The sequence below is a fragment of the Carlito syrichta genome, unplaced genomic scaffold (assembly GCF_000164805.1).
Source record: "Carlito syrichta isolate Samal-C Ts95f unplaced genomic scaffold, Tarsius_syrichta-2.0.1 Scaffold95572, whole genome shotgun sequence".
NCBI lineage: Eukaryota > Metazoa > Chordata > Mammalia > Primates > Tarsiidae > Carlito > Carlito syrichta.
This window is the reverse complement of record NW_007039668.1, coordinates 1-11,855: the sequence shown is the minus strand read 5'-3', so window position 1 is coordinate 11,855 and position 11,855 is coordinate 1. Positions and strand designations below refer to the sequence as shown.

Below are 11,855 nucleotides of genomic sequence, written 5' to 3'. Positions count from 1 at the left end.
AAGTATTGGAGTGAGCATCCTGTGTTTTGAAAAATTAAATCTGCCCCAGCAGAAATATAAAGACCCTGATAATCAATTTCTGTTTATGAAGGCCTGGGGTAGAGGAGGCAGGAAAGTGGTTGATGAGCTATCATAAAATTTACTTTGCCACAATAGTTCAGGAGAACAAGTCACAAGCTCTGTTTCTCATAGAAGCTTAGGAATCTCTGTGCTCTGACAAATCAGAACCCTCCCAGGCCTGTAGGAGCAGGAGATCTTTTCCCCATGGAATGGTGGTTAGTAATCTTGATGGTGAAAGCTCTGATTCCTCCTGGGCACCATGTAGGAAGGGATGAAACTCCCAACAACACTTCCTGCAAAAGGCAATATCCACAGGGCCCCTTGCACTTAAATTATAATTAAACAGACTCAATCCCACAGCCAAGTGCTTGAAGACTAAATGTAGATGAAGAATGAGCTAGCTACTACTCCTGCCTCAAATGTCTATACCATCCTAGACATTTCTACCCAGCCCTGATTCTGCATCAATCTCAGAACAGGACCTGTTACTTATGGAGCAACCTTAATAACTCTTTGAGTCCCCTGTGTCCTGAAGTCCCCCAGGAGCACAGCAATTGTTAGCAATTTAAGATCCCAGTAAGTAGCCTCAAAAACAAATCCTGTGTATAATTGCAGTGTCTTTAATCCTCCATTTACCTGGAATCTTCCTGAGCTTTTCTACTTAAATTAGTTTTTCTTGCTTTTTGGATAATTTAATTGTTATTTCTCTCTTATTATATTTTTGTCTAAAATGAAGATTTCATATTCCTATATGAAGAAATATTGAAAACTTATAGGCAAAGCGCTATTGGTACAGATAAAGGACATGTTAGGACAGGGTGTGCTTTTAAATGTAAAAGGAAATTTTAACTTTGAGAAATATATAATATGACCTAAGACATGATACAATTTCAAATATTACATGAAAATAAGAAAAACTTGAGAGAAATGACTGCTCTTATTCCTTTTATTATTTTTTTATTTGATTTTCAGTCCTTTGATACAATTCCACATAAAATTAGTATTGAGAGATGTTGCTTTTTTTTTTCAATGAACATTAAAAATATAGTTTTTGTGCCTCTGCTGCTATGCTTCATATAGAGTTCAGAATACCTTTCAGAAGCAAAATATCAGTATTTCCCCCTGAGCCAAAGGGGAACAGTTCTTGAACATATTGAGAGGGCCTTATGAGAGCTCTGGAAGTTGACTTCTTTCCTTGCGTAGAGAGAATTGGGGTTAGAAACTACCCACAGGCACATTTTATGGGTTCTAGAAAGTGTGGGCTGGGTAACAGTGATGGGTAACCAGGTTTCCTTTTCCAGATGACCTTCCGGCAGTGCCTGTGTTTGACAGAACTCTGCCAGTGAAGCAGATGCACGTGCTTGAGACTTTGGACCTTCTGGTTCTCAGAGCAGACAAAGGTGGTATATCCCCTGCTGGGTGGCATGCTTTGGAAGAAGACACACTGTAACATTCTGTGGCCCATACCATTTGTCACTAGGATCTGATAGGCTGAGCTAGCTTTCTTTTCCTAATGCCCAGTGCTTGAGGGTCCCTTTGTCCTTTGGGGAGGAGAGCAGCTGGGGAAAAGGGGTACACCCATAATTGCATGGTTAGGTGAAGATGGTGTGGGGTGTTTCCAGAATTCCAGAACTACCACCAATCTTAGATTTCCTACACAGTCTGCTATTGAAGCTCCTCCAGGTCATTTTACTTTTCCATTTAACCGCTTCCTTCCTCTGCCTTCCTTTTGCCACCAGGAAAAGATGCCCGCCTCTTTGTCTTCAGGCTGAGTGCTGTGAAAAAAGGCCTCGAGGGGAAACAGGCTGGGAAGAGCAGGTCTGACTGCAGAGAAAACAAGCTGGAGAAAACAAAAGGTGACTTGAGTCTTTGTGTTTTGGTGGATTCTATTCCTTTTTTTTTTTTTTCTCAGACTGCCCAGATTTTATTGAAAATGAAAATGAGTAGATTTTTATCTTATTGGTTTGTTTTTTTGCTTGGAAACATCACAAAGATAGCATCACTATTTCCATAAGGTACTTGAAAGATAGAAAAACACACTGAAGGCTAGAAGAAATTCTAGGTCTTACATAACAGGTTCTGGAGGAGAGTTAAGCTCTGTTAGCAACTCTACGAGTAAAGAAATGTTTAGACTTTGATTCCTGGAACTCTGATTACTTTAATTCATGTCATGTAGATGTGAAGCAAAGTCCACAAACTCTAGGATATAGGGATTATGACTTTCTTAATTTTCCTGTAACTCAACCTGATTTTAATGTCAAGTCTATATTTTGCCTGGTGTTAGAAATATTCTTAGGCCATCCTCTGAGTCATGCTTAATCTCTAGGGTTCTTAGGTATTGCCAAAATGTTTTGACACTTTCTCCTCCCAGGCTGCCACCTGTATGCTATTAACACTCATCATAGCAGAGAACTGAGGATTGTGGTCGCAATTCGGAATAAGCTGCTTCTGATCACAAGGAAGCACAACAAGTCAAGTGGAGTCACCAGCATCTCATTGTTGTCTCCCCTGTCTGAGTCACCTGTTGAAGAGTTCCAGTACATCAGGGTAGGCTTTCTCTTCAAATGCCTTTGGCCAAGATGTCATGAAGCTGACTCTCTCCTTCCACCCAGAAATCGTCATCCACTGGGGTTGTCCCACTGTTCAGTAACCAACCAGGGAAACCCTCATCTCTGGTGCCCTAGTTTTCCTCAGACTAAGGCAGAAGCTCATTAATTCCAGTGAACACCTATGGTACTGTTCTAGGTACAAAGGACACAGCAATGAACAAGACACAGTCTTCTGATGGAGATTACTTTTTAGTTGAAATAAGCAAAGAAATCTATAATGGCTGGCAGAAAGAAGTGCTGAGGCTACAAATAAAGTAGGCACAGGAAACAGAGGACAGTATCCCAGGAAGCTCTCTCTGAAAAGGTTACCTTTGAGCAGAGATCAAAAATATGGTAGTGAGTGAAGGATGAGGGTATCTGGGGAAAGGGCATTCCAGGCAGAAGGAGCATACTATCCAGGGTCCTGATGCCCTATTGAGGGCACAGTGGAGAGACTTGGGTGGCTGGAGGAGAGGAAGCAAGGCAGGCATGTCAGGGAGAACTGAGATCAGATTCTCTTGAGCCCTGAGGCCATTGTAAGGACTTTGTCTTTGACTCTGGGTGAAGTGGAAAACCAGTGGCAGATTTGAAGCAGAGAAGTGGCATATTTTGAAAAGATTATTCTGGCTACTGGGTAGAGGAGAGAATAGGAGTGGAAATAAGGAGGCTTACTAAGAGGCCACTGCAGGTTACTGGCAAGAGATTATTGTGGTCTTGGTAGCTGGAGAGGTGGGAGGAAGCAGTAGGCAACACTGCACTGCTCATCTCAGTCAGCAGGATTTGCTCCTATCTTTTTAAAGACTATGGTACATTAACGTTAGGAATGTGTCAAACATTGGCCACTAAGATGAAGTACTTCTGTTGGTGAACTGAGAAACTATTTTTGCATAGAGTTAAAGCCTCCTGAATTATGCATTTCAATTTCTGCTAATATTCAACTTCAGGCGACAGAGTAGCATGACAGTTAAGTTAAAACAAGTCAAAATTAGGTGTTAGCCTTCTTTGTATAACAATTAGCATTTTATGAATATTTACATGCAGTATATACATTTTTGTAGTATAAACTCTGAAATCAGATTTTCTGAGTTCACAACTTGGCTCCATTATATATAAACTTTGTGATTAACTTTGGAGCCTCAGTTTCCTAATCTGCAAAACAGAATAATTGCCATACATACTTCTTGAGGTTGTTACAAGGATTCAATGAGAACAGTGCCTGGTACATGTTAAATTGCAATTATTAATAATATTCCTAAATCCCAGGACAGCACCAGACTATATGAGGGCTAAAGCAGAAAAACTGTTGAATCTGTTTTATAAAATTACATCTTGGCCTCAACCCTTTCCAGTGGAGAGAGGTCTGAGTCTTTTTTTTTTTTTCTTTCATTTTTTTGAGCCAGGATCTCACTCTGTTGCCCAGGCTAGAGAGCAGTGGCACAATCATGGTCACTGCAGCCTCAACCTCCTGGGTGCAGGTGAGTCTTTGCTGGGTTGTGCAGGATGACCTCAAACTCCAGGGCTCAAGCAACCTTCCTGCCCTGGCCTCCCAAAGTGCTGGGATTATAGGTGTGAGCCACCATGCCCAGCTGAGGCCTGAGTCTTGAGGACAATTATGGGAGGGAGAAGTCTGATGTGACCCCCGCCACCTCCCCTGGTCCCTCTTCCTTCCCTGCAGCATGGAACTCTGCAAGAGCCTGGGGAGGATGCCCTCTTCTGGAAGGAGAGGGCGGATGATGAGGTTGGCATGAAACTGGCTGCTCTGTGTCTTAACCCCTGTCTCCTACACTGTCATCACCCCACATAGGAGATCTGCCTATCTGACTCTCCTGTGGTGATGACCTTAGTGGATGGGCCAACAGAAGAGAGCGACAACCTCATCTGTGTGGCTTATCGACACCAATTTGATGTGGTGAACGAGAGCACAGGAGAGGCCTTCAGGCTGCACCACGTAGAGGCCAACAGGGTAAGCTAATGGTTATGGAGACAAGTGGGAATCAGAGAAAACTAATTGTCATGTCTTCAACTTTGGGACGCCAGGATTTGGATTTCTTTGAAATGATATACTATTCATTATATCAGTATTATGTGATCCACCATTTAAGCTGAGTAAGTTACATGCAGTTGCCCTTTTTGTAGATCAATATGTGTCCATCTAATACCATGTGACCTTCCATTGCCCCATTCAGCTTTCAGATCTTACCCTGCCATTTTGTCCTTCTGAATGAGATATGATGAGTTAAAAAGATGAATATAAATAACTAAATACATGAGAGCATTTGTTGGTACACTTGTGCTGGGAGGGCCTTTGGAGAATAAGCTTGCCTTCTGCAGCCCTGCAGACTCTCAACTTGAGGGTTAGGTGACTGGTGTGGAAATAGCACCCCTCTCCATCCCCTTAGAGGCCACTAGGAAAGGAAGAAGGGGCGGGGCCCCATTAGGAGAGAAAGAGCAAGCAGATCTGCACTAGGGGGGATACATTCTGGCCTGAGCTGCACAGAGATTAAGGTGTCCTGGCTTGGCATAAAATCTAGGGCCACCTGAAATTGCACTGACACTCTAAAGATAGTATCCTTATGGGCTCAATATTAGACCTGGATATTAGCCCACTCTAAAGATAGTGTGGGGTCTAAACTTCAGTGCTCACCAGATGGGGGTGACACTCATCACCCTGAGGCCTGGTGACCTGTCTGTCACTGGAAACTGTTCGGCACTGATGCTGACATCAGCAGACCACAGAGGTCTTCTGCCATGTATTGCTGTGACACAGGGCAGGGCCTGATAGCAGTGAGCCACTTGAAGTTTGTGTAGTACAGTACAAGCCCACATTCCAACTTAGGACTGCACAGAATGGGAACATCACTCCCAGGGTGAATGTAGCTTCTAATCATGGCTTCCTGACCCCAATTTGCCTGAGGACTGGAATCACCCAGGGATCATTTAAACATCCCCAAGCCCATGCCCTAGACCCATGAGATCTCTGGCTTCTCCCGGTCCTGTTCAGGCTTATCTCTGGCTTCCCCTGGTCCTTCTCAGACTTCCTCCAGTCCTGTTCAGCTAAATCGAAGAGACTTTGAAATCTTTTCCAATTATGCTTTACAACTTATATTAGCACATGCTCTATATAAACATTCATTAAAATTGCTAATTACTATTTTAGGAAGACTTGATACCTAATTAGAGCAAGATTTTAAGAAACAGAAAAATCAGAAATAGAAAAATCTAGTTGTAATTAGGAGACCTTCTTGATTTCCACTGTTACAGATCACAGAGTAGTCTGTCATTTCTCTTATCTGTATTGGTGCCCAAATGGGTTTGTAATTGGAGTCATCTGAGTAGCTACTGATGCCCATGTTTCCTTCCCCAGAGGTCTCATGGGTCTAGGATGTGGCATGGGCTTGGGAATGTTTAAATGATCCCTGGGTGATTCCAGTGCTCATGCAAATTGGGAACCTCTCATGTACTACATTGCCTTCAACCCTGGTGTCACCACCTAGAAAGCTTTAAGAAGATCAGTTCAATCAGAATTTTTTAGGGGTGTTTTATTTGGGAGCCAGTGCCAGCATTAAGTCTGCCCCCAGGTAATGCTAATGTAGACCTAGGAGAAGGGGTTGATCCTGAAACTCTCTATTAAAGTAGAGTGGAACACCCCATCCCCCACCTGCCTGTGCTTCCCTGGACCTGGCATCTCTTCCAACCCACAGATTTCTGAGGAGCGAGGGTCCAGTTTGTCCTTTAAAAGTTCTCACCCCCTTACTTGCTTCTCAAAACCCTTTGTGTGGCAGCCAAAAGAGGCAGAAAAACCATGGCCCAGAAGGCCTTTGTTCAGTCCTTTCCCTGGCACTAGTTTCCTAAGACTTAACCAGCTTTTGTAGTGCAAACATCCTCACTTCATTTCAGAGACACTTTCTGACATGTTCTAGTTTAAAACAAATCATACAGAAGTGGCTGAGAATTGTGCAGTTTGCTTATTTATCAGGATGGCTGTAGAGAAAAAAATTGTTTTATTAAAGTTCTTTCATATGGTGGTTATTTACTTATATTTAGTATCCAAAGCCTCAGGAAAAATTGGGTTAAAAATAATTTTCTTTGATGACTTCTGTGCTTTGTTTGTTTTTTGGATGTCTATGAGGAAAAATTCTCAAATTTTCTGTCTTCAATGTGCTTTTTAAAAAAACAAAGATACAAAGCTTTTCCTTAAGAGAAGAAAAAATTAAAGAAAAAAAGGGGAAAAAGCCCTTCCCTGGCCCCTGGCTCTGAGAGGCTCAGCATGCACAGTCCCTCCTCTGGTAAAGCAGCAGCTGCAGAGGGGCTGCCAAGCATGCATGCTTAGTCAGACACACTCATTCACCTTTGCAAGGAATTTACTGTCTGACTGGGAAGTAAGTCCTGAAGAAATGAGAAAGGTAATGAGCAGTGTTTTCTAATAGCTAGTCAGAAACAGAAACAGGCCCTGTGACAATAGGCCTAACTTTATTTTTTTTTTGAGTTGGAGTCTCACTCTTTCGCCCAGGCTGGAGTGCAGTGGCACACTCACAGTCACCCCAGTGCTGACCTGCTGGGTTCTGGCTATACTTCCGCCTCAGCCTTCCAAGTAGCTGGAACTACAGGCGCATGCTACCATGCCTGGTTAATTTTTTATTTATTGTAGAGATGAGGTCTCGCCAAGTTGACTGGGCTTGTCTTAAACTTGCAGACTCAGGCAATCTACTCTTCCCAGCCTCCCAAAATGCTGGGATTACAGGCTGAGCCACTGAGCCCAGCCCAGGCCTAGCTTTCTTTCTTTTTTTTTTTTTTCTGAGTTGAAGTTTCACTCCTTTGCCTAGGCTGGAGTGCAGTGGCACACTCACAGTCACCCCAGTGCTGACCTGCTGGATTCTGGCTATACTTCTGCCTCAGCCTTCCGAGTAGCTGGAAATACAGTCGTGGGCTACCATGTCTGGCTATTTTTTATATTATTGTAGAGAAGAGGTCGCACCAAGTTGCCGGGCTGGTCTCGAACCCGTGGTCTCAGGCAATCCACTCACCTCGGCCTCCCAAGTGCTGGGATTACAGGCTGAGCCACTTAGCCCAGCCCTAACTTTCAGTCAGTAGGTTCCCACAGCTCATCACCAGGGCAGTGGAGGCCAGAGAGAAAGGCTGACCAAGCCTGAGTAACCACTTCCATTCTGTTCTAACTCGCTGCCTGCTCGCTCCATGCCTGTACCAGTGCTGACTAAACAGCCTTGCTTTCTGCTTTCATTCCTCCTCTCTTCTCAGCCAGGGCCACTTGATTACCATTTCAAGTTTCCATCCCACCCCAGGTTCTAAGACAATCTTAGCTCAACAGAGAAAATATTTTAGAAGCACTAAAGTGGAGATCTGAAACTCACCTTCAAGTTTCTATAGTAACAGGGCTGCAAACCCACCTAGTGCCACTATCGATTGGCTTCATTCCTAAAGTCAAGGGCTCCTCTGGAAGGAGCTGTAGACATGTAGACATGGTCATGACATGTGTGGGCCCAGATCCCCATATTGACTGTCCTGCCAGACACAGTGGTTTTCAGCTGGCATCCCGCCTAGGGTCACGTGGGAAGGCTAGACTAGCTGGGGAAGGCATGGTACCCATGTCACTTGTTACGAGTCTGTGTTGTGAATTTTCACAAACACCATATTTTTTAAAATCATTTTTAAGTGCCAATAAAATGAACTACTTTTTATTCATCAGATGAAAAGCCTCTCTGAATGCTGCCACAGTCCTCTGCCCGTGACCACAGCCTGGAACCCCTTAGTAGACCTACTTGATGACAGATGCCCCCTGGTGTCCATTGTCACTATGCACAGACCTTGGTCTAGAGGGCTGCCTGAACTTCCTCAATGCTCATCAGTTCATCACCACCACCTCCCTCTCTCTCCCTACCCTAAACATACACACGCTCTATCTAGCTCTAAACTGAAGGGCTGTCTAGGTCCACCTTACCCACTGCAGTGGACCCTCTCATAATTATAATAATCCCAGCCACCATTGCGTGGCCACCTTTGTGTACTAGGCCCTGGGTCAAAGCATGTCTTAAGCATTGTATCTCAGAAACTTTCCAACAGTCTGTGAGGGAGGTGCTCTTCATTTCTCCATTTTTACAGAAAAGGAAACTGAGACTCAAAAGTGGAATCACTAATTTACCCCAAACCACACAGCTAGTAAGTGGCAGAGGCAGGACTTGGACCCCACCTGGCTGACTCCAGAGAGCATGCCCTTAGCCTCACATGTTGTAGCTTCCCCTAGGAATGCCCACAGTCTGGCAGAGCAAACACATATGTCCCTGCTGCAGCACAAAGCCCCTACTGAGGTAGTGAAATAAAACTGACACATACAGGGGTACATAAGGAGGAGGTGATTCTAAGTCACAATAGTAGGTGTCAGGAAGCCTTCTTTCAGGGGATCAGATGGACTCAAGGACTGTCTCTCAGATAGTATACCCATTGGTGATGGCTCTGTATCTAAATGATATTAGCTAACATTTATTGAGCTTTTACCAAGTTCCAGGCCCTGTGCTGGGTGCTTATGTAAGATACCTTCTAGAGTCCTCAACCCCATAGGGTAGATGCTCTTATCATTCCCTGTTTTACAAATGAAGAAACTGAGGTTCAGAGATGAAAAACAGCTGACTTACATGTATGCACTTCTGAGTGAGGGAGCTGAGATTACATTAATTCTGTCATTCGTCCAGTGAGTTTATTCTACTCCTGCCAGGGTAAGGGTATGCAGTGAGCAACACAGACAGGCCTCTGTATCTTGAGCTTGATGGTCTAGTGGGGAGAGAAGCTACAGGGAACAAACAGATGTGAACACCAGAGAGCAGTGCATGCTACACAGAGAAACTAAAATACAGGGCCATGATATAGAGTGATGGGAGATTATCTGGGATTTAATCCCACAGCCAGAGCTCTTGGCCACTGGTCCTCACTGTCACTCCTCCCAAAGTTCCCATAACTCTTGGTTGTGGCATTTGTAACCATCATAACTTGTTTTATGTACTTGTATGCTTTCTGACTTTTTCCTGCGGTAGGGGTGTGGGGGGGTGGGACCTTACCTTTTTCACTTCTGTATTCTATTGGCACCTAGTTCAGTGCCTGGTAATGATAGATGGGAGAGAAGCACCAGAGCTCAGACAGCAATGCAGGCTGATGGTGGCCAGGTGGGGACATGGTGCCACAATGAGACTATTTAGAGGCAAAGGCTGCATTCAGGTGATGCCTGAGAGACTCTGTGAGGAGGATGCCACTGGACATGGGGAGGGGGAGGGAGTCTCTGAGACTTCGAGAATAGTTCTGCTAACAAAAAGGAAGAGGTTTCGTGACCCGCCTGGGCAACTTGGCGAGATCTCATCTCTATAATAAATAAAAAATTAGCCAGGCGTGGTAGCGCACGCCTGTAGTTCCAGCTCTTGGAAGGCTGAGGTGGAAGGATCGCCAGAGCCCAGCAGGTTGAGGCTGAGGTGGCCGGGAGCAGCCGCTGCACTCCAGTCTGAGTGACAGAATGAGACGCCAACTTAAAAAAAAAACAACCAAACAACCAACCAAACAAACAAACAAACAAAAACAAAACAAAAAGGAAGAGGTTTAAGGGAAAATGGTTGTGTGAGAGATAAAGTCAATAGCCCTCACTGAGTGCTTATTATGTGTCAGGCCCTGTGCTAAAATCTCTGCCTTGCCTCATTAATTCCCATTACAACCTGGCTAGATCAGTATTATCATTATGCCAGCTTTATAGACAAAGACCTAAGGCCAGAGGCTAAACCATTTGCCACATACCACGGAGCCAGTGAGCAGCACAGGCAAGGCTTGAACTCCAGTCTGTTGATCCAGGCTGTGCCCCTTCTCCCACCCCCACTACCTCACCAGCTAAGGCCTTCAGCTGGGGAAAAAGAGGTCTTAGTTGGACTCAGAGGGCAGTTTCCCTGGAAGTGTGGAAGGCCAGGCTGTAAGGGCTGAGAATACAAGAAAGGAAGCAAGAGAAGCAGGAGACTCTTAGAGTGTTGGAGTTTTGAAAATCAAGGACCAAGGACGCCATCAAGTTGAATGCCCACTTCTCAAACACAGAAACTATGGTCCAGAGAGACAAGTTTGCGCCAGATCATAGCAATGAGTCTCCTGATACCCTTCTCATGACACTATGGTACCTTGTTTGAAATGAAGGACAAAGAAGGACTAGAAATAAAGACATGCCATGGCAATTTGAAGACACTTTATATTTATTTGAGTCAGGAGGAAGTCTAACTGGAGGCATGGGCATGGTAAGGTAGAGAAAGAACCAGAGCCCTGGTTCATATCTTGGCTGTGGCACTAATCAGCTGAGGGTCTTGAGTGAGTTCACCACTCCGAACCTCATTTTCATCATCTGTAAAATGGGATTAATGCCATCTACTTTCCAGGGTTAATGTGAGAGTGAAATAAATAACCTACATGAAAATGCTTTGGTAATTGGAGCTCACCATATAAACCTGAAGCATTTTAATAGAAAGAGTAAAGATGCCAGACATGGAGCTTCTCAAAGGTTAGGGTATGAGAAGACAGTAGAAAAGTCCAGTGGAGAAAGGACAGGGAGACTTTCATTTCTTTCACAAATCCTGTGTATTGTAATCATGGCCCCTTGTATGCATTGTGGGTGCTGATGAGGTAGACATGACCCCACTGCACCTGAGTCAGGAGGGTTACAGGCCACTGCAGATGCTTGCAACCTAAAATGTCTTTTCACAGGGTCAGCGTCCAGCCTGCCCACTACCATTGCCCATTATCATTGCAGGTTAATTTTGTTGCAGCTATTGATGTATATGAAGATGGAGAAGCTGGTCTGCTGTTGTGTTACAACTGTAAGTTACGGATGTGTTTCTATCTTTATTTGATAAAATAGACTGTGCTTTTTCTGAGCAATTTAAAAGTACTTATCCCTAGATTTACCTGGTGTATCACTCCTGGGTTCATAACTGAACTCCAAGAAATTATGAAAAATGCCTCCCTGCTTGTATCTACCACTGTGCCCCAGGGCTCTTGGTGACACAGCACAACTGCCTATGGCGCTGTCTCCAGGATGCGGTGGTGATGACAGTGGCTTCCAGGTACCAGGTAGGGAGCCCTTACTGTGTGCCATGTGCTGTGCTTGGTATGCTGTGGTCATTGTCTCATTTAATTCTCCGGCCAGAAGGCTGCAGCAGATTCTGTCATTATCCTCGG

The 11,855-nt window shown here is 44.4% G+C and overlaps 1 protein-coding gene across 1 annotated transcript; it reads left to right on the top strand.

The window, feature by feature from the left end:
* Positions 1 to 1,310: 1,310 nt before the first annotated feature.
* Positions 1,311 to 11,494, top strand: LOC103264149 (GTPase-activating Rap/Ran-GAP domain-like protein 3; the record flags this gene model as incomplete). Its single annotated transcript, XM_021714212.1, has 5 exons — positions 1,311 to 1,460; positions 1,800 to 1,916; positions 2,432 to 2,607; positions 4,453 to 4,611; positions 11,428 to 11,494. Coding segments are annotated over exons 1-5 (568 nt in total), but the record flags the coding sequence as incomplete, so codon positions are not given.
* Positions 11,495 to 11,855: the final 361 nt, after the last annotated feature.